This window comes from Mustela nivalis (assembly GCF_964662115.1).
Source record: "Mustela nivalis genome assembly, chromosome: 2".
In the NCBI taxonomy this organism is placed as follows: Eukaryota; Metazoa; Chordata; class Mammalia; order Carnivora; family Mustelidae; genus Mustela; species Mustela nivalis.
In genome coordinates this window covers 164,966,121-164,993,182 of record NC_139021.1, presented here as the reverse complement: position 1 = coordinate 164,993,182, position 27,062 = coordinate 164,966,121, and the positions used below count along the sequence as shown (strand labels likewise).

At 40.9% G+C, this 27,062-nt stretch overlaps 1 protein-coding gene across 4 annotated transcripts in view; it reads left to right on the top strand.

Annotated features, from left to right (window-relative positions):
- SORCS1 (sortilin related VPS10 domain containing receptor 1) overlaps positions 1–27,062 on the top strand; it is a 505,841-nt gene that overhangs the window by 420,495 nt on the left and 58,284 nt on the right. For all 4 annotated transcript variants that reach the window (XM_082714247.1, XM_082714246.1, XM_082714244.1 and 1 more), the window contains exons 17-18: positions 3,228–3,341; positions 15,938–16,109. In XM_082714247.1, coding sequence (XP_082570373.1) covers positions 3,228–3,341; positions 15,938–16,109 — 286 coding nt within the window. The remainder of the gene's footprint in view (positions 1–3,227; positions 3,342–15,937; positions 16,110–27,062) is intronic.

Here is a 27,062-nt window from a genome sequence, read left to right as displayed (position 1 = left end):
TTAGCTATGGGCATATGTATATGGAAAAACTAGAAGTTTCTTTGGACTGAAAGAGGATTAATAAGATGGTTGGTAACTAGCTTCACATAGTTGATAGATCTCAGGACAAAAAAAGATACCACATCCACCCTGAGTTGTGTCAGACAACAGAACTGAAAACAGTAAGTTGACTTCTCAGACAGCAAATGTATTTGGGCACAAGGTAAAGACCTCCTAGAGTTTAGGTTCCTAGTGGTGGAACAATGACCTTATAAGGCAGTAGATTTGCTGTCCTGGGAAGTTTTCAGTCAGTGGTTAGTTAGCTGATGATTGCTTGTGCAAGGTGTGGAAGACTTCAGCGCAAGAATTCAGTGCAAGGGTTGATTCAGTGGCATTGGCGATCTGTGGTTCTGTGGATCTGGTGGTGCAGAAGACTTCTCCCTCTTCCAGGATTCAGCTAGTATAAACTGGAAAGGACTGAGACATTTGAGCACCATAGCATTCTTTCCGAAGCATTTGGTAAGCGGAAAGCTAGCCTGTGGGGTCAGTGCTGCCCTTGCTCTGTTCTGGTCTGGCCTTCAGGTGAGACTCGAAATGATCGAGGATAAGTAGGTGGTAACTCCCTTCATCATATCCATCTCATTTATTTTTTTTTCTTCTCTTTATTTTTCTTTAGATTTATATATATAAACATCTATATTCAGCAATTGTTGAATATAGATGTCAGTGTTAAGTGACTGAAACTTGACCCACATAAGAAACCAAAGTCATTCCTTTCATTCAGATATCTGCCTGTACAGCGATCACAGATCACTTATCTGATCATCAAAATATCAGTGACTGGGCTGGGTACATGCCACATAGCTGTGTACACACCATATGACTCAGAAAAAGTAAGTCTTCTCTCGTGGTAAACCTCTAGAGACATTCTCTGAATAAATGGTCCGGTGCAGGCCTGCCAGGATTGGCCACCAGCCCTCAGTCTGATAACCCAAGGCTGTTGCCCTCTTGTTGGTAAACAAGGCAAGCCAAGAGCCAGTGCTGTAATCTTGGGCTCAGCCAGAGGCCAACAGAAATTCAGTCACATTGAGGTTCACAAGGAAATCTGCGGAGGCCTCTCCAGCTGTAACTTCTGTGTTAGCCAGTACACTGTTATTAACAATGATAGAAGTATCCTACCCCCGCCCTACCTTTCAGGACTGACATCTTGAAATATAGTCACTGAGAAAATGTCCATGGAATTTTAAAGACCATCCCTCTTTCTGACTGCTTCTCCTTTTATCCCCTCTATTCAAGGAGGGCTTGTAAAGGAAGTTAGCATTTTATCTTAGTCATTTAACTTCAGCCTTCGCACGTAGTCATCCTTCTGTAAAGAGCAAATTTATGCTGGTAGGAAAGCAAAGAGAAAAAGCGAGATGAGACATCCCAATTCCCTGATTGTTCCTGAAAATACTGTTCAGGAGGCATCTTTTCTACGAGGTTCCAAAATAAGCTGGTCTTTTATTGTTGTCATTGTCATGTCTTGTTTTCCTTTTTCAGTTCTCAGTGTTAAGTTTTAGTCTAGAGTGGAAGGACCAGAGGGTAAGGAAGGCAATTAGGCTTCTCCCGTTCTTTCTTCCTCACTCCCCTACAGTCTTGGCTCAGTTCTTGCCTTCATCTGTGATTGGAATCTGCTACTCGTACCACTAACTGAAATGTATTCTGAGAAGTGGGTAATGAATCATAAATGAGGCCATTGTAAGTTTTTCTGGTCAAATGGGATTTTTGTTTACTGCCTGATTTCTAAAAATATTTCGGAAGACCCACCATGACCTTGTTGAGTCTCTCCCCGTAGCTAGAGCTTCCGTGATTCCACTTGACTGCAGCGTAAGAAAAGGTGGTTGTCACTAAATGTTCCCTCTCAGCTTGGCTCTCCCCTGGACAGTCCCCCAGACGACCTTGCCTGCCATTCTTCAGCATTTGTAAAATAATTCCCAGAAACGAACACCGGGTGTCCTGTAGGCAGCATTTCTGAAGTCTTCCTATCCATGCTGTGTTGAACCAGCACCAAATCCAGCTGATACGTGCAGAATTCTAAGTGCCAGCTGCCTGGTGACAGGCCCCTTGGCTGCTTAGCCTGTTTCTCGCTTCCCGCCCCTCGTGAGCCAGCATCTCACCTCCATTACGCAGATGGGCCAATTCGTACTAATGCGAATGGTTACTGATTTGTCTGTGCCTGTGGAGGTGCAATTTGTTGTCGTCCTCTGTGCCCAAGTTCATCCTCCAGAAGCCAAGACTATCAGGCCATGTGGAGGCCCCTGGAGGCAAGAAAAAGAGGAGAGGGAGAGAAAAGTCTTTGACTCTTTCCAAGCTATGGAGAGGATTTTAAGTTAACTGGGATGATGCTAACCGACTGGGAAAAACAAACAAACAAACAAAAAAACCTTTTCCTCGGGGAAGTGTTCATGACAGCCCTGAAGGACATTTCCTTTTCTGCCGTCACTCTGAAGCATATGGAGAGTGCACAGAGAGACCTGGCTCAGCTCTGCTTGGTAGATCCAGATGTCTTGGAAGAGCACCCCAAAGACATCACCAGTGATGAGAATTGTGCCACGTGTGGCTGTGTTTGCATCAGTGATGTGTACACTGAGGCGTAAGCCTCCACCATGGCCTGCTTTCTTTCCTTTTTTTTTTTTTTAAAGATTTTATTTATTTATTTGACACACAGAGAGAGAGATCCCAAGTAGGCAGAGAGGCAGGCAGAGAGAGAGGGGGAAGCAGGCTGCCTGCTGAGCAGAGAGCCTGATCTGGGGCTCAATTCCAGGACCCTGAGATGATGACCCAGACCAAAGGCAGACAGAGGCTTAAGCCTCTGAGCCACCCAGGCACCCCCAGTGCCTGTTTTCTAACTGCAGCTTTCTTGGGGCCTAACCACCGTCAGTATTGTGTATTCTCCTCACAAGAACATCATCTGCTCTCCGAGCTTAAAGACAGTTACTTGGAATTATTGGTCACTGAGCCTCTGTCTCTACACAGGGTTCTCTGTTGCTTTCAAGTCAGCTTTTCTGGAAATGTGGGGTATTGTCATAGGTAATTAACTGATATTCCACAGGGGGAAAAAACTGTTCCATTTTTGGTATTGGTATTGATTCAGTGAATCTTGTTGTTTGACTAATTGACTACAGTAGAAGTTGGCTGTGTGCTACCATGAAACTGTTCTAGAGATTTTGCAACCTACTGACAGTCTCTCCTGGCTCTTTCCCCTGCAGTGACTATGGGTATGAGCGACACAGCAATGGTCAGTGTCTTCCAGCATTTTGGTTCAACCCGTCTTCTCTGTCCAAGGACTGCAGCTTAGGACAGAGTTATCTCAACAGTACTGGGTGAGTGTCTGTGGTAGCAACCTGGAGAGGTCTGATTTCAGCCAGTGTTAAACTTGCAGAATTATGTCTGATTGCAGACCTGGGCTTTTTCACTACAGCACAGTATGTTTGTTCATGTTAGTAATGCAGCACAGATATGTATTAATAGTGCAATTTTCATCTGAAAAGAAGACCTCAGTTGCAAATAAAGAAAACAGGTTCCTTGGAGGATGAGGAGGATGGTAATCTATAAATTTCTTTACTTTTTGATAATTATTTCAGAACTATTTCTGTGAAGCTACCTTTCCCCCTCATTGCATCTCTGTGAAAAAGGCCAAGCAAATATCTCATAGGTGCATTTCCTATTTTATAGATGCAGAAGCTAGAGTGAACAAAGAAGCTCATTGACTTTTCAAGAGTATATTGCTATTAGTTGAGACGTGTTTCTTTTTCTTCCTATATCCAGTCTTGACATGTTTAAGGAATACATTCTGATCTTTATAAATATGGAATCAGATTCTAAAAGTTTGTTTTAATGTTTTGCATTATAGGACTTATCCAATATTATTTAAGAAATACCATAGGGCACCTGGGTGGCTCAGTGGGTTAATCCTCTGCCTTCGGCTCAGGTCATGATCTCAGAGTCCTGGGATCAAGTCCCGAATCTGGCTCTCTGCTCAGCAGGGAATCTGCTTCCCTTCCTCTGCCTACTTGTGGCCTCTCTCTGTCAAATAAATAAATATTCTTTAAAAAAAAAAAAGAAGAAGAAGAAAAGAAATACCATAAAAGAGAAAACATTCTGTGACTTTTCCACAAGTGGAGTTGATGTTTATGGACTTTAAAAATATTATGTGGACTTACTTGGATTTTAATTCAGGCAGAATGTAAAAAGACACCTTGGAGCCATTTGGAGAAATGGAATATGGTCTGGTGATTAGATGATGTATTCATCAGGGATCCCCAGAGAAAGAGAACCAATAGGAGACCATGTAGATATATAGAGATAATAGATGTATAGATATGTGTATTCATTATAAGGAATTGGATCACAGATTATGGAAGTGGCAAGTCCAAGTGTCAAGATCTACAAAGTGACTTGGGAAACTGGACACCAAGGAGAGCTGAAGGTTTGTTTCTAGTCCAAGTCAGAACCAGGAAAGCTGATGGTATAGTTCTATCTAACGGCCAGAAGGCTCAAATCTAGGAGGAGCCAGCGTTGCAGCAGAAGTGTGAAGGCAGAAATAAAGGTGAATTTCTAGTTTGAAGACAATCAGGCCAAAGAATTCCCTCTTGCTCACGAAAGGGTAAGCCTTTTTCTCCTCTTGAGGCCTTCCAACATATTGGACATTGGGAGAGCAGTCGGCTTTACGCAGTCTACTAGTTTGCATGCTAAGGTCATCAAAAACAAGCCTCACAGAACAACCCTGAATCATGTTTGACCAAATACCTGAGCACCCGTGGCGGAGTCACACTGACCCATAAACCTATCACAGGTGATAGATCATGTTATATCTAAGCCTAAATATTTATATTATATTTATTGTATTAACTAAATATAGTTATATATTTGTGTGTGATAATGGTATTTTGGTCTGACTAAAAAGAAAGCTTATTTATTTATTTATCAGAGAAAGAGAGAGAGAAAGAGAGCATGCGCGCACAAGCAGGCAGAGCAACAGGCAGAACAGGCAGAGGGAGAAGCAGGCTCCCGGCCGAGCAGGAGGCGGACTCTGGGCTCCATCCCAGGACCCTGGGATCATGACATGATCCAAAGGCAGACACGTAACCGACTGAGCCACCCAGCCACCCCAAGACCTTTTAAAGATACATGATGTGTGGCATTTGTTTTAAAACGTTAAAAAACAGCTATTGAAAATCTTTGAAAGTGAATTAGTGGGGAGCAGGGGTATTCATTATGCTCTTCGCTGTCCCGTGTGCACATTTGAAAATCCTGGTCTTAAACCATGAAAAAGAGAGGAACTAAAGACAGAAGGTGGGGCAGAGGGGGACAATGCCTCACCAGGAGGCCTGTCCTGCTTGAGAATTTCTCTTCTTGTTTCTCGTGCTCGCCGCAGGAAAACTGGAGGGGAAACAGCACAGACTTGTACCCTCAGGTGTTCTTATCTCGGAGGTTAGGGATTCCCAGAACTTTAGAATATAGGGATAAGTTGTGATTTATTTGCAGCATAACTTAAAACCTGCGAACACTACAAATGGCATTTTTACAGCGGTGGGTGGGTGAGGCCTTCAGAATGCAGCACCGTGGGAAAATGGAGCTGCTGAAACTAGTACCTTTAACCTTGAGGGAGTGCCAGAGGGCCGAGTGTTATGACTTGCACACACCAGCATGTTTAGATATTGTGGGGGGCACTGGGAACCCCTAACACCAGTTTCTGAATTGATTTTTTTTTTTTTTCCACTAACTCAGTCAAGGAAGTTATATCATTTCTCTTCGGTATTGATGAAGGGAGGTCCCAGTACAGAGGGGTCTAAATTATTCCATGTGCTACTCAAGTCACTGGAGCAAGGTAGAGTATAGGCAGTGACCCTCACTCTTCGATGTATTGAGAATTACACACATACACACTCGCACACACACACACACACACACACATTTTAGGCTATTCTTAAATAAGGTTCCCCATTCCTTTGATAAACTTAGTATGTGAAATTCAAGTAAACTCTGGCTCCTATAAAATAAAACATCAGAAATGAATAAATCATAATAACCTGTCCAGTGGGATTTTTTTCATCTATGCCCTATTAAAATTTCAATTAAAAATGTGATTCAGCAATAAGTGTCCAGGTAGATAAATGCTTGTCAAGGCAGTTTATTTTTTTTTTTTAAAGATTTTACTTATTTGAGAGAAAGAGAGAGTGAGAGAGTGCTTGAGAGGGGAGAAGGTCAGAGGGAGAAGCAGACTCCCCGTGGAGCTGGGAGCCCAATGCGGGACTCAATTCCAGGACTCCAGGATCATAACCTGAGCCAAAGGCAGTTGCTTAACCAACTGAGCCACCCAAGCATCCTGCAGTGATGTTTATTAATCACAGAATCACAGGCATTATTCCCTAGGGCTCCCCTCCACTCCTGGAGTATTGTTCATATAAGTGAGTGTTAGAGGACAGCGTCTGACCCCAAAAGTTTTTGTTAAGTTACCTACTGGTTTCATCTATTCTGTTCAGACTCTTTCTAGAAAAGCATCTGTGTCAGCGAGGAGCTTGTGTAAAGAGGAGGTTGGATAAATTCCAGCCATCAGCAGGAAGGATAATTGCCTTGATCTCAAAACCAAGGTGCGCCTGGGTGGAGAGTGATCACTCGCACGGGGCTCTGTGGGCTAAAGCGCAGGAGAAGCGTGTGAATCCTCACCTCACTGGTGGGCATATCACCTCCCTGTACATTTTGCAGTAAGAACAAGACCCTTAGCTGGTACCGGTCCCTGAAAGTATCTTCAAAAAAGGCCTCAGCCCATCATATTCCTATTTACTGGGTCTGTAGCTAACTCAAAAGTTGGCAAGAGGTAAAGTATAGATGAAATTGAGAAAAAAAAAAAAAATGCAGTGTTCCTCCAGCCCAACCCCCCCGGCCCGGAAGGCCCCTTGGCTGTGTGTGGACTTAGCGGCATTTCATAAGCACAGATTTTGTATGAAATATTGTAGCCGCTTTAGAGCTGCCATCAAACATTGAGCTTTTCACTTAAAAATATGTAATTGCAAAAGAAATATATACAGATGTTTTCTGTTTAAAAAACAATTTAGATCATTACCCTCTCTCCTGCCCCCTTTTCCTGCACAACTGTGCTCTTTCGATAGGCCTGCTTCCAGACACTTTGCATGTGTCAGCAAAAAATTATGCCAAGAAAAAATATACAAAACTAATTTGGGAGGTTGTTCTTACATGTCATTTCCTACCAGATATGTTATTTTTCTATGTTGCTTTTCATTCAGAAATATGTCTTCAACAGCTTTCTAAACAGAGGACAGATGGCTATCTGCCATCTAATTTCTTTTCATTTGAGAGCATTAAAGCCCCTAGTATTGCTTTGTCATTCCCTGTCATGGGCATTTGGGTTATTTTCTGTTTTCTGCCACCATAAACAATGTCGCCATGAACATCCTAGTACCATAATAATTGTTATAAAAACACACAAAGGTAATTGGATCCTTTTTGGCAATTAGAAGTGTTTCTGCTGACTTATAAAGCAAATCCCACCGAACCAACCACTTACTTCTTAGACCCGAGGATCGAAGCAAACCAAATATTTCCCCCAAAGGATTAAAACACTGGATTCCGGCTCACAGACTGCCAGGAGTCCCGCACAGGACAGATTCATTTGCATTAACTGCCATCTGCCTTTATAATACAAATGTCAACAGATTCTCTAAGGAAAGGCTGAGCGGGATTTCCCAAAGTAAGGAAGGTCGCTCCAGGGGAAAGGAATAGGAGATGATCAGGCTGAAAGGGTCACCCGATGCCAGTGCCTGCAAGTCCATAGACTAAGGAACTACCATGTACCCTCAGTCTCTCCACTGTCAGCTTTAGCCACCCGTGGGCATCCCGTGCTTTGTTAGTACGGATCCTGTATTGGCATCAGGCTGGAATGAAGTACAGAGGAACCTCAAGACCAAGGTCAGCCTGTGAATGAGAGCATCCTCAGTTGTACTCCCTGGCTTCACCACACCCCTTCCAGCAGAGCCCAGGGTGCAGACACGCATCAGAACTTGAACTTTTGAAAGGGACTAGGGAATGACCGCCCTGGTCAGTGAAGTTTAACAAGCAAATCTCCCAGCAGCACCCTCTGAGAGTTTAGTTCAAAGCCTGCAAGTAAACCTTCCTTTCCTTTTATTTTTTGTAATGCTTCACTTTATAAAGGTGCCTTCAGAGTCACCTTTTTACCCTGTATATTATAGCAGCGTTCACGGGTTTGCTTACTTCCCCAGAATGGAAAAAGTCTAGCATCGGTTATTATTATGCCTAATAGAAATACTATTTTTGGGAGACGCCAAAATTTTTATCAACTTTGCTGTATAGACGTGAACAGTTGTGCAACTTCTGTTTTAGTTCTTGACTAGGTCTTAGAAAAGAGAGTTGGAATAAGAGCTGAAATGAATGCAAAATTCCTGTAGGAGGCCCGCGCTTACTGTCCTTAGTCCTTGGTCTGGTGATGTCTGACTTCTGAGGTTCATACCAGCGAACCACATGTGAGCAAACTTCTGCTGTGTTCTCTGTAGTAAGCTCCCTGCCTCTTTTCAGCCTTTGCCCTTACGCCTTCCCCACGCCGGTCCATGGAAAGCCAGGAGGCTGATACCGATGCCACAGCCTGTTATATGGGCAGGAAATGAAATATAATGGGGATGTTTTGTCTGGTGAAAAAGAGATGTATTTTAGAATGAAACAAGTAAGGGTTTTAAATGACTTCTGCCATTTACTGTTATCTTAGCAAGTGCTTCCTTTCTTTGAGCCATTGCTTCTTAACCTATAAAATGTTACTCTCTGCTTTTGGGGTTTGACTTAAATGCAACACTGTATATAAAGCATGTAGCCCCGTACCTAGGGGAGAGTAGTCACTTTGCAAAATGCGGATACCATCACCAATAGTCATCATCTAAGGGGTTCTCTGAAGTGAAATAAAAAAGAAGGGAGACACTGTTTTGTTGTGTATCTATAGTCCTGACATTTATTTGACCCTTAGTAGTCACGGCAGCACTGAGATCTAGGACATATTTCATCTAAGCCCCTGGTTTCATTGATCTGTAAAACAAATAATCACCTGCATACACTCATAAGACACATGATTAAAAACTACTAGGCATCAAAACATGTGTGTGTCCCTCTCCACCACTCAAGGCAGATAACACATTTACCTGATTGATGAGCAGAATGAAATCAGTATTCATTCGTGTATTTTCTTGCATTTTAGTGCTGAAATTACCCTAAATGTGTTTCTCTTTGTTTCTCCATCTGTGTCTATAAATATCTCCGTTTGCACACACACAAAGCACAATCTCTAGTTGTACTTATATATGGTTAAATCTTGTTTATACGGTTTTGGATCCAGGGAACATGCTGCAAATTTAAGTTGCTAAATTAACTAGGACATTGCTTGTTTCAGGCTAGCCGTAAAAGATTCTGTAAATATAAAATAAAGTGAGCATTGGGCTGGTTTATTATAAGAAACCAAGATAATCTTCTCAGGGGACAGATTTCTTCTTGCTATTAAGCTAGGGATATTTCTAGATGTGTTAAAAAAAAAAAAAGTAAGTGTATAGAAATTTCTGTCTGTGGAGTTTCTTTTGAGAAGCCATTAATCCCTCCTAAAAGAATGTACGGTGACAGCTCTTACTGCTCCTCAGGGTTTGTTTCTTAATATACTATGGAGATATTCAGGAAGCTTAAAAAAGATTTTTAGCATTAATTTTAATTTTAGCATTAGTTTTTAACATTAATTCAGTATCTATGTAAGAACATTTAGCGGGTCTGGGGGAAAAAACATACATATGCATAAATTCTAGCTAAACAATAATGTCCATACTATCAACATACATTTGGAATGTTTTAAAAATGCTTTCTAGAAACATACTCCTTTCTGTATCGGCTGTGAGAACGCTTAGACCCTGGCTAACCTGCCACTGCCCTGGAGTTGGTATTTCCAAGGGCTTTGAGGGCTGGCTGGCTGTGGTCTTCTCCCAGATGACCCCGCTCCTGGGCCTGGAGGCAATTTTGATGTTAGGTCTGATCTGCTCGGCAAGATTTGTCAGCGTGCATCATGGAGAATAATCGGTCCTAAAAGTGCTGCATGTGTTTACAGTCCACAGAAAGGAAACCACTTGCATAATTTACAAACTCCCCATGGCAGGGGCCTGTGTCGCGGTTCTCTAGCAAAGAGCCATGCAGTGTCACCGCAGACACTCAGTAAATATCCATGGCTGCGAAGCTGACTCTTGAGAGCACCTTGCTTGGATGCGGTTTTCCATGTTTTCATGGGATGACACTGAGGTCGGGAGTTGAAGAAGAAGGTGAACATCGCTATGCGGAGACCTGGTTCCTCACGGAGCTCGGTTGCCCACACCGGTGGTACTGGCGTTAGGGATTCTCAACCAGGTCATACGGCACAGTGGCAAGAGACACCAGACTCAGTCCAGAGGCCCAGAGCTGCTGATCGTCTCTTATGTTACCCTGGCAAACTCTGAAGACGGTTTGCTTTTACCTATGTGAAAAATGGAGGCGTTGTATTGGATGATCTCTGCTCTTCCTTCAAGCTCTGATGTGTCCGTGGCCAATTTGGGATTCCTAGGACTGCAGGTGCTCAAAAAAAGGGGGGGGGGAATTCTTTATATAAATTAGTTGTACAACTCGTTGACTCATACTGTAGATTCCGTGAGTCACTCTCATGATTCTTGATTTTAAGTCATTTAGTTTAGCATGGCCATATGTCCTGTTTCGTCAAATTGGCATTCAAAATAAAGTCACATTCCTTTACTAATCAAAACAAATGACTTGTGCTTCTACCCTAAAGTTGTTTTCCCTTCTGCTAAGTCTCCTCCTGGTCTCCTAATCCCAAGGTTGCTTATTCACTTTAAAGGAAAAGTCCTGAGAGCTGTTCCCTTTGAACAGAAAAACTCAGACAACCTGCACAGTCAGCTACGGAACCACATTCTTTCTGAATGTTGGTGTTCACACTACTGCACAGGTTTTGTTGTTGTTGTTGTTGTTGTTGTTGCTGTTGCTGTTGTTGAAACATGGGGACATTAGGTCTAGGGAGCTTTTAAGTCTTGGCCATACACTGTACCCACTGCTAGTCCCCTTCTCTACCCCCAAGGCTTGTTCCATTTTTTGTTTTGCTGAGGGTTGCATGGCATTCTTCCCTTGAAAGGCACACAGGACGATCTTGCCTCCCTTCAAGAAGACCGAGAGCCTCAGCTCCAGTGCGGTGAGGACGTGGGGGAACTACTCTAAAAAGGCAAGAGACAACTTCACAGAGAAACATGAATTCTAAGCTGATTTTTATAAAGAATGAATAAAAGCTTGACAGGAGGAAAGAACATTCAGAAAAGAATGAACAGCACAGGAAAAAAGAAGGCGTGTAGGCTTGACTGTGGCTGGGGCTCAGGACACATGTTGGGAAAGAGCTGAAGCTGGAAAAACGCACTGAAGAGAGACTGCGGACTGTACTGAAAACTTCAACTTGACGCTCTTTGAATAATCCCACAGGAAGCTGTGAAGGAGTCTAAAAAAGAAATTGACATGGTTCGATTTGATCTTAAGATAATCTTGGCAATCAGAGTGCCACTTACGTTTTTCTAGGAACTTGATATATAATAACAAGTTCATGTTTAATACTTTAAATGCTAACTTTTTGACTAAATACTGAAATTTTAATATTTACGAAGTTTCTAACAATGCACCAGACTTTAGGCTAAGCCATTTTCAATGTAGTATCTCACTTAGTCCTCCCAAGAAGGTTATTGACAGGATTCTGCAACTGTCCCTATTTGACAGGCAGAGAACCTAAGCATTAGAGGAAGTTTGGGTAACTGCCCAGGTTCGTACAGTTAGTGCCTGAATTTAAAACTCAGGCAGTTTGGTTCTACAACACTAGTTTTAACCACCAGGGCAGTGGTCTTTGATTCGGGATGCACATAAGAATCACCAGGGGGAACTTAGAACAAAAACAAAGACCCACTAACGCCGAGAATTCTCAACTAAATCATAATTTAACTAATTCTCAATTAAGACCCCTAGGAGCAGGATATTGGCAGCTATTTATTTTAAAAGTGCCAACAAGTGACTCTGAAAGACAGGGTTGTAATCTACTACGCCTGTCACCTTAACCCACAGTGAACAGTCACATTCCACCAGATTCCACCACCACCCCAAAAGCCCAAAAGAAACAAACAAACAAAAACCTACTAAATAGTAAAATCACAGACTATGAAGACCTTCATGGCTTTTTTCCAGTTTTACACTCACAAAGAAAAACTACAGCCTTCATCTGTGTTGACTGGCAGGAAGCACAGAAGAAAAATCAAAGAAGTTGGGGGTAAAAAGGAAAAGGTGACAGAGGGGTTTCAAGATGGGAAGGAAGAGAATGGCTGAAGTTGGGGCTGTTGAAGTCATAAGACGCTATCTACTGATGAGCGGTCGGTAATATCAAAGGCACATTTGCAGAATGTTTCCTTTTCAGTAATTGTACAAAGACTCCCTTGCCATTACAAAGCCCTTTTCTTCTTGGCGGATTGAAGAATGCTTTCCCAACTAAATGCATCCCTGTAATATTCAGAGCTTAGGTCCAACATAATCATAAGTTGCCTTGTTATTATGGAGGTAGCAGCCCCATTTAATAACATATTAAATGCATTATTCATTTATGTAACTCAGACCTAGGGACAGCTGCTGGGATGGGAATAGAACCATTCTGTAATGCAAAAAGCAGGTGTGTGCTTACTTGAGTAAATGCACTCTGTATTTCTGCACAATTTTCTTCTAAATTTCAGGGACAGGTCTGGTAGGGCTAATGTGATGCCATTTTCATCCAGGAAATAAAATGGCTTCAGAATGCTTTTTAATGAGGGTTTTAAAAAAATTACCAACAGTCTTCTCTATGGCAGAATCCCAGGGGGGTTGGATTCGTGCTTAGGATTTAAACAGAACCGTTGCTGCACGATTCAGGAAAGCCTGGGGTAATGATTGGTCAGAAGAGCGACAAATAAAAGGAATGTTCTCTAGCTGTCAGTGGTGATGGTGAGTCCTTGCCCCTGTAGCCACTCGCCCGCCAAGACAGAGTCACAGGTGTGCTTGGATGCTAAGCGATTAAAAATCATAACATGCCTTTAGTTTGCATGGCACCTTGCCTCTGAAACAGGCAGTTTCTGATGCACAAACTCACTGGGATGCCATAATTACTGTGTGACACTGCTGGTCATTTTCTTGCCACCATTGCTGGTGCCAGAATGTCAGATGTCAGCACTCTCCAGTGCCGGCACCTTTTTTTCTTCTCTCTCCTGCCTGCCATTATTTTCTCTGTTAAGCAGCATGCACCCCTAAGCATCTAAAATGGATTTACTTAACTAGTAGATGGAAGGATGTTTAAAATGCTCAGACTTGATAATGACCCCTGGAACCAGTAGGGATCCTAGTACAAGAGCAGAGTTCCTGGCTGCCTGCAGGGCTGGGTGTTAACCCCTTAGTTGCTGGATTGTGCCGAGAAGCAGGAACTCCGAAGGTAAGGATTAGTGGCAGCTGGTTCATGAGCTGAGGTGCTTGAAGGGTTTGGGGGCAGTGGTAATAACCACCTGCTGTGCTGATATTTCAACATTTAAAATGGCACAGTCATCCCAGTGTGGGCCTCCTGATTATCAGTTTTGCTGTCCCCTGGGATGAGGTGTCCTTGGGGGGACTTTAGTCACCCATAGGAATACCATCAATACCATCAAAGAAGGTTCCTATCAGTAAATCATATGGAGCCTTTAAGAGTTTAGAGAAGGGACAATCTCCTTCCATTTAAAGAGGCAATAGAGTAGTGGTAAAGAGAGAATATTCTAGAGACAAATTGTCTGGGATCCTGACTGGGTGATCTTGGGAAAACTGGTTAACTTTTACGAATCTTAATTTCTTCATCTGTATGTTGAGGATAATAATACCTTCCTTAAGCAGAACTGTTTGGAATATTTTGAAGATAAATGACAAAAGTCATGTTTAGAACTTAGCGCAATGGCAGACACAGTAAATACTCTCTACATATCCACTTCTTACTATTTCACTTATTATTATTTTACCATCACAGTCAGGAAAAGACAGAGGACAGAAGCTATGACCCAAAGTGGAAACTTTAGGCAGCTCAGAGAGCATGTGGGAAGACCTAGAAGCAGAAAGAGCAGAAGAAAATAAGTACTTTTCCAGAGGCTGGAAAGAGAGGTTTGACTAGGGCAGATGAGCTTTTTGGTGAGAAAGAATTCAGAGATGTAGGGCAGTTTGCTTGTGGAAGTATTTTTGAACAAGATTATGGGATTTATGACTTATCCCAAGGACATTTGGAAGCCATAAAGGTTATGAACAGGTAGGAGAAAGAATATTAAATAAAAATAACTGGCAGCAATTTCCTAAGCACTTGCTAATCATCGGGGCAGTTTTAAATACTCTGTGTACATTAGTCCATTTAATTTATACAATTACCCTACGAGGTGAATTAAATATTAATAATTGACCTTGTAGTGATCCACAGCTTTCATAGTACTTCCCCAGACAGTATTTAATTTGACTTTCTCAACCATGGTCTTAGGCAGTCGATCCCAAGACTCAGGGACAGAGGAAAGGACATTGGCCAGATTTGAAGGGGTTGGGAAAGTATAGCCTGCAGGTCAAATGCTGGTATCTGTATATAGTCTTACTGAAACCCAGATGTATTGATTCTTTTGTGTATTATCTGTGTTCTCTTATATGCTACAATCAAAGAGTTGAGTACTTATGACGAAGGCCATATAGCTGGGAAAACTAGAACATTTCCTATCTATCCCTTTATATTAAAGTTTCTCTGGTCTAGAAGAGTGGAAAGACCTTAGACTTTGCTTCCACTTTGAGCTTCACCACTCACTCTAGGTAAGTAGGCGTGGGAAGTCTGATATCCGAGTCACAGAGAGGTTACTGTGGACCCCACACAAAAAGGATGATGAACAGATAACATCGAAGCTCAAAGTCTTAAAGGTTAATTGTTCTAAAACCACAGATTCTAGTTTATTATGAATCTATAAATTGCATAGGACACATTTGTAGAATAATCTTTTTTTTTTTTCCTATTAAAGCTAAAATAAAAAGAAATAAGCAAAAGAGGAGGGAAGATTTACACAATCTCTAGACTGGACTCCTTAATAGGAGTTTTCAATATTTAGCCAGTATAGTCCCTCATAAAATATTGAGGACGAACTCTCAAATTTAGCCAACTTTCTGTACAAAACTATTACCGCAGCATCCTCTGTGGGGTCTAATGTTGAATCACATAATCCATAGCAGTCTTTATCTGAATTGCAAATGCCCTTGCAATATATAGTACTCATTTTAACCCTCAGTTCTATAGCCTTTAAAATGTTTCCTGGATTATCCACATGTAACTCTTCAAGATTATAGGGGTGCCTGGGTGGCTCAGTGGGCTAAAGCCTCTGCCTCAGGTTGTGATCCCAGGGACCTGGATCGAACCCTGCATCCGGCTCTCTCTCAGCAGGGAGCCTGCTTCCTCCTCTCTCTCTCTGCCTGCCTCTCTGCCTACTTGTGATCTCTGTCTGTCAAATAAATAAATAAAATCTTTAAAAAAAATAAAGATTATAAATTTAGTGAGGCCCAGAACCACGCCTTCTATTCTTGTGCATTTCCCATAGCTCTGAAGCGAAATGATTGAGTGACTGAATGAAAGAATCTCTTCAAGTGCCAACAGTAGGTACAGTATGTTACTATGATGATGGGTCCTTTCCAATGGGTGTTTTATATGAATTAGCTCTAGTTCTCAGAGCACCATGAAGTGTGGTTCTCCCTCGCCTGCCAGGCTACGCAGTAGCGGGTCCAGCTCAAAAAATTGGGAGTGATCCGAATTGGAATGACCTGGATACAACTTGAGCTTTTCTCCGTGTAGGTATAGGAAAGTGGTTTCCAATAACTGTACGGACGGAGTGCGAGAGCAGTATACCGCCAAACCGCAGAAGTGTCCCGGGAAGGCCCCGCGGGGGCTGCGCATCGTGACCGCGGACGGAAAGCTGACAGCGGAGCAAGGGCACAATGTTACTCTCATGGTGCAGCTGGAAGAGGTAGGACCAGACCCGCAGCCACTTCACCTTCTAGAGCCACTGATTTTTTCTAGGCAATCCTATTTGCTTTACGTGTGTTTTTGTTTTGTTTAATTTTTTTTTCCATTTTGAATGCTGTGGACATATTTAATTTTTTTCTATTTTTGGTTCCTTGGTTTGTTGCTGTTGCTCTTACCCGCAGTTAATCTCGTTTTACTGCAAGGTGTTCTTCGCTCTTACTTAATATGTCATTTCTTGGAAGTTCTTTCTGGATTTAACTGTGCCTCGTTGGCATTTCCAGCCAAAAGTTGTCTCGGAATGAACACGTTAATAGTATTCTAAAAATAAGTTAGTGCACACACGTGTTCAGCCTAACATACTGGTGCTGTCTTCCTCTCTCAACCTGATGTCTTGACTTTTCTTTTCCAAAGGCAGCATGCTGGTCATACACACAACACTAAGGCTAATCTAAATATACCTGAGGGTACTTTCTTTGGCGATTCTGGCAATGGACAGTTTATGATTTTGTAGCATCTCCGCGATATCATTATGAGCCTCGGTGACTGACAAATTATGGTTATCTGAGATTTCTCAATATTAAGTTAGTGGATAAGATGAAATTTGTACATTTATATTTTTACATGTGTACAGGCATTTTTATCATCTTATAACTGAAGAAGATGTTCTCTAAAAGATAAACACTTACATTAATGATCTCAATTATCAAGCCTGACAGTGCTGCCTTTAGCTGTGTTTTCTGAGTGCTAAAATCTGGGCAGCACCATGCTAGGCCTTGTGAGCACAGAGGGATTTTAAAAAGTTAATAATGATGCCAGGATTAAGACCTACATTGTTGACGCCCAGGTTCTTCTGATAGCTCAGTGGTTTTCAGTCTTTAACATGAATAAAAGTTACGTGGTGAACATGTTAAAACAGTTTTCCGGGGGGCGCTGGGTGACTCCGTGGTTAAACCTCTGCCTTCGGCTCAGGTCATGATCCCAGTGTCCTGGGATCGAGCCCCGCCTCGGGCTCCCTGCTCAGCGGGAAGCCTGCTTCTCCCTCTCCACTCCCCCTGCTTGTGTTCCATCTCTTGCAGTCAGTCAGATAAATAAAATATTTAAAAACAAAACAAAACAAAACAAAAAACTGTTTTCCGGGCCCCATCTCCAAAGATTCTGATTCACTAGGTTGGACGGGGCCTGAGAATATGCATTTATATACAAGACTGTGGGTTATGCATTGTGCGTCAGGAACAAACAGAACAAAACAAGAGTAAAGTCAAGGGGGATAGAGTAGCCTTAGAGGCTCTGGAGTGTGACTTGAAAGGGAGAAGATGAAGCACTTAGGATTACTTTGTCAGCATTGGTCAACATTATTGCTATTTTAATTGCTGTGGGGAAAACAATTGTGAACTAAGAGTATGAAATTCTGGCTCAGATGGTGCTGATGCTTCAGGAACCACTTGGAGAACCATCCTTCTGAAACCCAGGACTCCTTTCTGTTACTTCCTTAATAGGTACCTTTCAGCCATACTCGTTCTCCTAAATACAAGGTTCCCCAAACTTTTTCAGTCGGAACTAGAAAGATACAAACCAATGTAGGCCAACCAGAGTTGCTTGCATTTCACAGAAATACAATCTTTAGGTTTCTCCCTGAGGCCATGACATATTAGCTTACAGCAAATCAAATGTATTGTATATATTTAGAACAGGAGTGACATGCTGAGAGAGAAAGTGAGAGATAAGAAGTAAGAGGAGCATGAGAGTATTGTCACGAAGATTTGGGCAAACAAAATCCTATTCTTCAGAGATGGGAACTTCATTGTAGCTGTCCAACAACTCGTGCTGTATTTGCCCTCAAGGACTTTGCCAATTCATATGTCACACTGTAGAAGAGGTCACGTTTCAGATTCCCAGGTAGAAGGCCAGAGAGAAAGTCTTGGCCAAACAATGGACAGAGGGCTCACAAGCTAGAACATAAAAATTGACTTCAGATCGGATCCCAGAGGGAAGGGAAGCCTGGAGAAGGAGCACAGAATCCTGTGCATTTTTCTCTCTGAGCTCTTTGATGACATCTAAGGGCTATGGACAAAAGCGAAGTAGAGTTTTTAGAAGTATTACATCTTCAGGAAATAAAAATTAGAGCCAGGGACTATTCAGAAGGAAATAATAATACAACAGTAGGTTCTGGAGACTTCTGGAAAGCTTGATCCTAGGAGTGAGGACACCCCAGAACTAGACCACGTTCTCTAAATGTTGAAACCTAATCTGGAATTATTTCAGTCTCTGAAAGGATTAGAGTGATTTTCGCCCACTCTAAATGTCTGCCAAAGCTAAAATGAACCTTCTTTCGAGGAAAATAATATAAATCAGAAAGCTTACCTATATTTTTTCATATAAAATATTGGGTGTTTCATTTAAAATATTACACATATATATATCAAGAAACAAGATGACGAAGATGAAAAAAAAACATCAGAAAAAGGAACAGTTTCATGAGATATGATTGATACATTCATGAATGCAGATCAAGACCAAACCTGCAACCCTCTAGCAGTCATCAGCAGGAGGCAGGAACAATTGGAAGTTGTAGAAATAAAGATATAATAACCGATATTAAGGTGCATCTGGTTGGCTCCGTTGGTTGAGCATCAGAGTCTTGGTTTCTCCTCAGGTCATGATCCCCTGGGTGGTGGGACCATGGGAGCCCCAAGTTAGTGCCATGCTCAGCAGGGAGCCTGCTTGAGGATTCTCTCTCTACCCCCCCTCAAATAAACTTTTAAAAAATAACTGGTATTAAGAAGTTAGATGGGTTGACAGCTGACTGAATCCAGAAGGAGAGAGGATCAGTTAATTGGAAGAAAGGACAGTTGAAAGTATAACCTTTCTAAGATAAGAGAGGAGGGATTGAAGATAAAGAAAAGAGTAATAAGAGACGCGTGGGAGAGAGGGAAAGGACTAACACAGATGTGACTGGCGTCCCGGAGGGGAGAAAGAAGATAAGGAGCCAGAATCTGTTTTGAAGGATAGTGTCTAAGAATTTCCCCAAACTGACAGGAGGCATCAGTGTCTCCGTGTAGGTTGGAAAGAATCCAAAACCCCAAGCAGGAGCTAGACAAGGCAAACAAGGCACTTAGGTATCATATTCAAACTATTGAAATCAAAAAACAACGAGAAAAATTTAAAAGCAGCGCAGAACAAACTAGAATGACATCTTTGAAGTGCTGGGGAAAAAGACAAATGTGGAGGTAAAATAGAGACTTTGCTCAAACAGAAACCAAGATGAGTCATATAAGATGATTTCTATAAAAAGAAACACTACAGGTAACTCTTCAGGCATAAGGAGAATGAACCCAGAGGAGAGCACAATAGTAGAAAGAAGGAAGAGCCAGAGAGAGGGCATGTATGTGGGTAAATTAAAATTAATAATAACTTTGCAGATCAGTAATGATAATCTGCTGTGGGCTTATATATATATAGAATTAAAACACATGACAATAATAATTCAGTATGTATTAAATGGAGTTAAAATGTTTTAAGTTCCATGAAATGTCTGTGGTGAGGTAGAGGTACTAATTTGTATTAGATACCAGCATGTCCAGAATAGAGAATATTTAACTATCAGACTCTTGGCAGGGACCTGGAATAATATTAAATGTGTCTCATTAATACCAAGAAAAAGGCAGGAAAGGGAGAAAAAGGATCTTACTTACGTTCAAGACTAATAGAACGGATACTGAAATGGTTTATATATAAACCCAAATATTATCATTAATTATATAAAATAAATAATTAGTGATTTTTCTGGCTTGCTTAAGAAGTCTGTGTCAAACCTGAGATTGTAAAGAAATCACACCACAGGTTTTTTCTTTAGTTTTCACATTTAAATCTATAATCTATCTTGAATAAAACCAGTTTATGTATGTTTTTCCATTTACACATTCAATTGACCCAGCACCATTGAAGGACAATTCTTCTCCTACTGACTTGAGTCTTTGCCATACATCAACTGAACATATTTGTGTGGGTCTACTTCTAAATACTTTATTTTGTTCCATTGGTTTTGATTTTCAAACCTGTGTTGATAATTTAAAACACTTTTTTTTTTTTTTTAAGAGAGAAAACATGGGAACAGGAGGTGGGTTGGGGAGAGGGGGCAGAAGGAGAGGGAAAGAGAATCTTAAGCAGGCTCCACTTCCAGCACAGAGCCCAGCATGGGGCTCGATCTCATGACCCTGAAATCCTGACCTGAACTGAAATCAAGAGATGGACACTTAACCAACTGAGTCACCCAGGTGCCCCTAGAATATATTTTTATTATTTTAGATTCAAAGTTAGCCTACATATTTGGGGCTATAAATCCTCAGAACCAATAGAAGGTCATATATGTGTGTGTGTGTGTGTACACACACATATACATACATGTATATATATATAAAATACATTATATTCAGTTATATATGATATTCTTTATAATAGCATAAAAACAATGCATACCTACAGGCAAACCCAAGAACTTATTTTCAGGATCTCTACCCAGAAAACTACAACACATTTGGAAAAAAAAATTTTTTAAATACAAATGTATGAAGAGCTACACCATGACTGTGGATTGGAAGATGCAGTATTATGAAAAAAGACCAATTTTTCCCACATTTATTTTATATTCAAGGCAATTTCAATAAAATCTTTAGCATATTTTTATGGGTTAAAATTGACATGATCATAAAGCATATGAAAAAGTAGGGGGTCAAGAACAGCAAAGATTATCTTAAAGATGACTCCCAAAACTGGATAGCTTATGTTACCAGGTATCAGTATTTATTATAAAGTTATAGTAATTAAGAGTGTGTGGTAGGATATATATATATATATATATACATATATATATATCCTGCGTACACAAGCTGATTAAGAAAGGGAGTAGTGAGCCAAGAAAACCACACCCCCCACATATGTATAGATGTGTGTGTGTGTGTGTGTGTGTGTGTGTGTGTCTGTGTCTGTGTGTGTACATGTATACACACACATACTCTTTATGACAAATGAGACACTGTACTACAGTAGATAAATTATAATATTTTCTGTAAATGGTGCAATGACATCAAAATCCATGTGGGAATATATGAACCTTGATCTCTCTTAACACAAAAAAATAATTCTGACTGGATTGTCAATCTGATTTTGAAAGAAGAAACTAAAGTGTTGAAAGGAAAATGCAGAAGAGTATCTTCATGACCTTGGTTTAGGCAGAGATCGTTTTAAAACAGAAAATGAAACCCACTAAGTATATAGAAGAATACAGTTTGATTAGACTACCTTAAAATTAGGAATTTCTTTTCTTCAAATTTAGAAAGTAAAAATAAAATTTAAAAAGCCCTGGAGGGTGAGAAGTTATTTGCAACACATAATTTTAATAAAGCACTCATACCCAGAAGAATATAAATGAATTCTATAAATCAGTAAGAAAAATTCTGGCCACCCAATAGAAAATGCACAAATGACTTCAACAGACTTTTCAAAGAGGGTAACCAAATAGCCAATAAGTGTATGAAAAAATTCTCAGCATCACTGCTAATCAAAGGAATGCAACTTAACAGTAAAATAAGATATTACTGGGGAGCATGGGTGGCTCAGTGTGTTAAACATCTGCCATCAGCTCAGATCATAATCCCAGGGTCTGGGGATCGAGCCCCATTTTGGACTCCCTGATTAACGAGGAGCCTGCTTCCCCCTCTTCCTCTGCCTCTACCCCAGCTGGTGCTCTTTCTCTCTCAAATAAATAAAATCTTTAAAAAAATAAAATAGTACTGTCTACCCATCAGAAGATTTATATTTGAAAGGACAAATAATATCAAGTGGTGTTGTTGGAGCAACCAGTCATTCATACGGTGGTGTTTGGAGTGTAGATTGTCATCTTGGAGATCTGTTTGACATTAACTACTAACCACTATATTCTTCTGGGAAAACATGCACAGCCTATGACCCAGACTTTTTACTCCTAAGTATAGAGTCACCAGAATGCATACGGTTATGCACTAGAATGTATGTAAAATAATATACATAGTACACTTACTCATAAGAGGTCATAGCTGGAAATAAACATTTATCAAGAAGTAAATTAGAGTACCCACACAGAATGGAATGCCATAGAATAATGAAAAAGAACAAATGATTGCTACCTACAAAAACTTGAATGAATGTCTTATCTACGATCATGCTAAAGAAATCAGACTGAAAAAAATATGTATTGTATGATTCTATTTAATTAAACTGCAAAAGTAAGCAAAACTAGTTTATGGTGATAGAAGTGAGATTAATAGTTACCTTTGGAAGAGAAATGGCAGGGTGGATAAGGGAACACTGGAAACTGAATTTTTTGTTGATTAATGAATGCATTCATTTTGTAAAAAACTCAAGCAGTATATCTGATTTACATACTTTTCTTTATGTCTATTATGCTCAACAAAAAGGTTACTTAAAAATCATCTGGGAAATTCAAATAGCATTGATTTGTACATTTTGCCTTTAGGTCTTAAGGGAAAAAAAGACACAGGGTAAAGGATTGGCTCAGAAAATAAATCTTTCCCTAAAACTTTGGGAACATTTAGGGAAAGATTTATTTTCTGAGCCAATCCTATACCCTGTGTCCCCCTGCATAATGAATATGAAGTCCCCTTTCCCAGTAATGTAAGTTCCGATAACTTAGAAGAACATGATCTTTTGAAGCAGACATGTTTGTATTGGAGTAGGCTTCAGATTTCAGATTTTTATTCCATTTCTAAGAAACAGTAGAGCAAGATCTGAAACAAGAACTCAGGCCTGGTCAGCTCTGACCTTTGTTCACTCTTCAGGGACAGAAGCCAGGCTCCTCTCCATTCAACTTTGCTTTCTCTGTAACCAAGATCATCAGACATCTCAGATTTGGCTGAGTGATGTGAGAACAGATTGGGGAATCTGGTCCAAAGATGAGTAAATTCATGCCTTCTGGGCGCAAGAAGAGAAAAAAATAGTTCATTCCACTTGAGTGGGCAATGCTGCAACAGCAGGGAGGAAATCTGCTACCTTCAGCTGTCAGACCTGGCCCCTTGGTGCTCTTGTTTCCCAGGGCAGCGTATAAGCTGAAAAGACTGTCCCCACGTCAAGATGCCCTGGGGACCTCACATTCAACTGAGGGATTCTGTGCTGATTCACAAGCTCTCCTTACAGAAACAACGGGTTTCTCTGTTAATCTCTGGATTATATACATAGACATGAGTGATGCGTGTGATGACCAATACAAGATAAAGGAAAGCAGAGTGCTTTTGAGAAGCTGGGGAGCCTTGGAATTTGACGCAGTGACAACAGTTTGGGTATCTAACATTGAACATTAACTGTTGTCAGGTCTGTGACTGCTTTTTTGGATTGTCTCATTTAGATCCCACAGCAAGCCCATGTGGGTAGGTGTTATCATACTCACTGCATTCTACAGATGGCCCAGCCAAAGCACAGAAAGGCAGAGTCACTTACCTAAGATCATACAGCTACCAAAGTATCAAGTCAGGAGTCAAACCCAAGCTCTGTGGTATCCTGCCTTTTTATGACTTTTCTCTGGTGGAAAGAACCATTTCCTGGGAAAGAATTTCATGTAGTTTCTAAGGGTCCCTAATACTACTTCACAGGGGACAGGTAGCAACAAAGATGAAGGAGTAGAAAGAATAGGCAGAATTATCTGTGCCTTAGCCAGTCTGGCCTATGGCAGCTGCTCTCTTCTTAAACACTAGTCAATATATAAAACATGATTTTCCTTCCAGATTTTCTCAGAATATTCATGGCTTGTGATCAGTTCATTAAAAACCATCTCAGCAAAGAGAGATTCCATATCCTCTGTGGGTTTCCTTCTCTTTGTAAGAGTACATCTTTATTGAATGGCTTTGCTGTATCTAGTATTGTTATATCCATTCTTAAGAATATTGAAAAACATGGGCTATGAATGCAGCCCTCTAGGATGGTCACCCCTGTATACCAAACTTCTCTAGAGTCTTGGGTATGAATTAAGCTCTCAAATCCAGAAAAAAAAAAAAAAGTACCCTGATATATGTCACTGGCTCTGTAATATCCCCCTCAAAATTTGAGTCCACTTCTCATTTGAATTTGATGCTCTTAATTTTACTTTGAATATAACATCTGGCTCTTGCTACCATACCTAAGGCCAGTTTTTCAGAAGAGTAGGTACATTAATGCCAAGCTTCTGATGCTCTTTGAGCAACAAGTCTTGAAGGTGCAAGAGAGACCAAGAGGTCCCCACTACATTCTGATAATTACACTTCAGTGTGATTAATGCAGAAGTAGGCACAAGATTCTCCAGGTTGGTGTAATATTTTGTCATTTGGGGACCTAGGATTATGCCTCTGTGTCTCATGGCTCTGTGTCTCAGAGTTCTACTGTCTCCCATAGATTTGCTTCTCTCTGTGAGGTTGGGTTGGGTTGGGTTGAATTGGTTGAGGCAATGCCCCTTTCTTTGTCTCCAAGTATGTGCATACAGACCACTCTGTGTGGGCTCCGTCTCTTGTGTGTTCCAATGAAAAGTATGAGTGACCTGAGGAATCCACTGTCCCACAGAGTAGTCAGACATACGTGTTTATTTCGTCTTCAACATATATTTTACTAAGTTCCAATTTTATATTATGTACCTTTCATCCAAGACATATTCGTTTTGTGGCAATATGTGTTTTAGGTTAATGAGGGCCTCCACTGTAACAAGTTTTAAATAAAAATCTAACTGCATGAAAAAGAAAACAGTAAATATTTTATATTCATTAAAAACAAAAATAAAGTTTAATTTACTGCCTTTATTGTAACAATATTTTTGGCAGCCCCCATTACATTGTAAATATCGTTAAGGTACAAACTATGCCATGCCTGGTCTTAGCCCTAGCCTCTCTTCTCACTGTGCCTAACACGTTGATAGAAACTCAATAAATGTGTGTGGATTTGGATAGGCTTCCCCAAGGAGTGTAGAGATAAAGCCTGAACTTAAAAGGAAAAGGCTCTTGAAATTTGAATAACATCCAAAACATTCTGAAGTCTTCATCTGAAATCTAAATCCCTTTCTTTATTCTGTACTAATGCATGTCCTAATTCTAACCTAAGACTATCAGTGAAAACCTTGCCAAAATCAGAGCAAAGGAGAGAACTTCTTATTGACAGAAAATAATCAAAGGCTAGATACACTGAGGCTAGCTTGTAACTCCATGCACAATAGTATGTAACTGAGTCAAAATTTTGCCGATTTGACATATGCAAGAAATGGAATCCCTTCCTGCAAATAGGATGTGAGGCCACCCTCCATATCTCTGGGACAGAAATAGCTCTATAACACAACTCCTTCAAATTCCCACAGCTTGGCCCACCCTTGTTCTACAGAACCACATAATTCTATAGAAGCTGATGAAAAGCCCCATTGTCAGAAGCTGCATCCTTGCTGTTTTCAGGGTTCTCTCCTAATGTACTAAATGAGGGAACCCTCATCAGAAGCAACAAGGCAAAGCAAACAATATTTCTTCCATCCCAGACTCCCTCATTGTGGTTGACCCAAGAACACACCTACACACACAGACACACACACTACAATTAGGCATCACCGTTTCCTTGAGGGCAAAGAACAGTTGATCCAGAAACCAATCATGAGGGGAGAGGAAGTCTCCATAAAGGTAAATCTAACTAGCCAAACATTTCAAATACATCTGAATTTTAGGAGGCCAATCAAAAGTATTTTGCACTGAGATCCAGGTATCCAATGAGAGATGATACCTCTCTGTCTGGAGACTTGCTTAAGATGAATGTTCTCTGGACCACTAATGAGCACCTAATGAGCCTATAGACTTTCAGTGTGATAACTCGGCTTCCTGGCGAAATCCTGTGTGAGAACCTGAAGGCACGGGATGGATGGCAAAGGGCCTAATCAGTCTTAAGAACTCAACAAAACCGATTTGGAAGGCATTCATTTGAGAGGACTGCTAGGCAGAAGTAGTGTCTGCATGTTACAGAAGATAATTAAATCTGTTTTAAACAGCTGTAAGAATAAAGAGATGCAATTCGCTGCATAATTTAAGACTTTTAAATTAAATCTGAGGCAAGGGACTAAAATTAAAACTTTGATCTGTATCTCATTGTCTTAATACTTCAATTTACATACAAAGACTGGAAGTTAATAAGGAAAATTCATGATTATAACTTCTTCGGTGAGATCCAACTCCAAAATGTGAAGGCTGTGTCCTCATTAAATGGATTTCAATGATCTGTAATTTCACATACATTGAAAGACTTATGGCAGCATAAATGTAACCACAATGTAATAACACTTCATAAATATTGCAGGATGCTGCCAGCCGTCGGATGGTGGAGAAGATGACTCTCGATACAATTTGCAGTGAGACCCTCATTTGTTGAATTCATAAAAGAATTTGACCTACTTTTTCATCTGGGGAAAGATTGGGGCTTTTAGAAACGGCACAAAGAGTTCGCAGGCGCTATTAAGTCCAGGCAGGTATCCGTTTTCCAAGCCAGCCCAGATCTGACTCTGAAGCCTGGGCTGTTTTCTCCTTCCACACAAAGGAACAGGAGCTGATTTCAATGAGCCATGGAGACTTAAGAGGCTTTCTCATGTATTATTCCGTACTCCCACTCAGCTTTATTCTCTTTGACTCGAGCAAGGTAATTGAGCCACTTCATTTCTTCTCCCTTGCTGCTTCGAGTTACAAAGGAAAAGAGGGAAATGAGGCGGGCAATATAGGTCGTCTTTAGCCAGAGGCCTCGCATCTGAAGTTCAGGTTGGCTTAGTTAGCCACTCTTCCTAAGGCTCCACTTTTCTTCAGTTCTGGCCCACAAATGTTGGGGTGTCGCTCTTTAGAGTTTCAGGGAACCGGAATTTGCCAAGAACCTTGTTCTGCCTTGATAAGCAAGGAGAGGACCCTGACTCATTATCGAGAGTTTC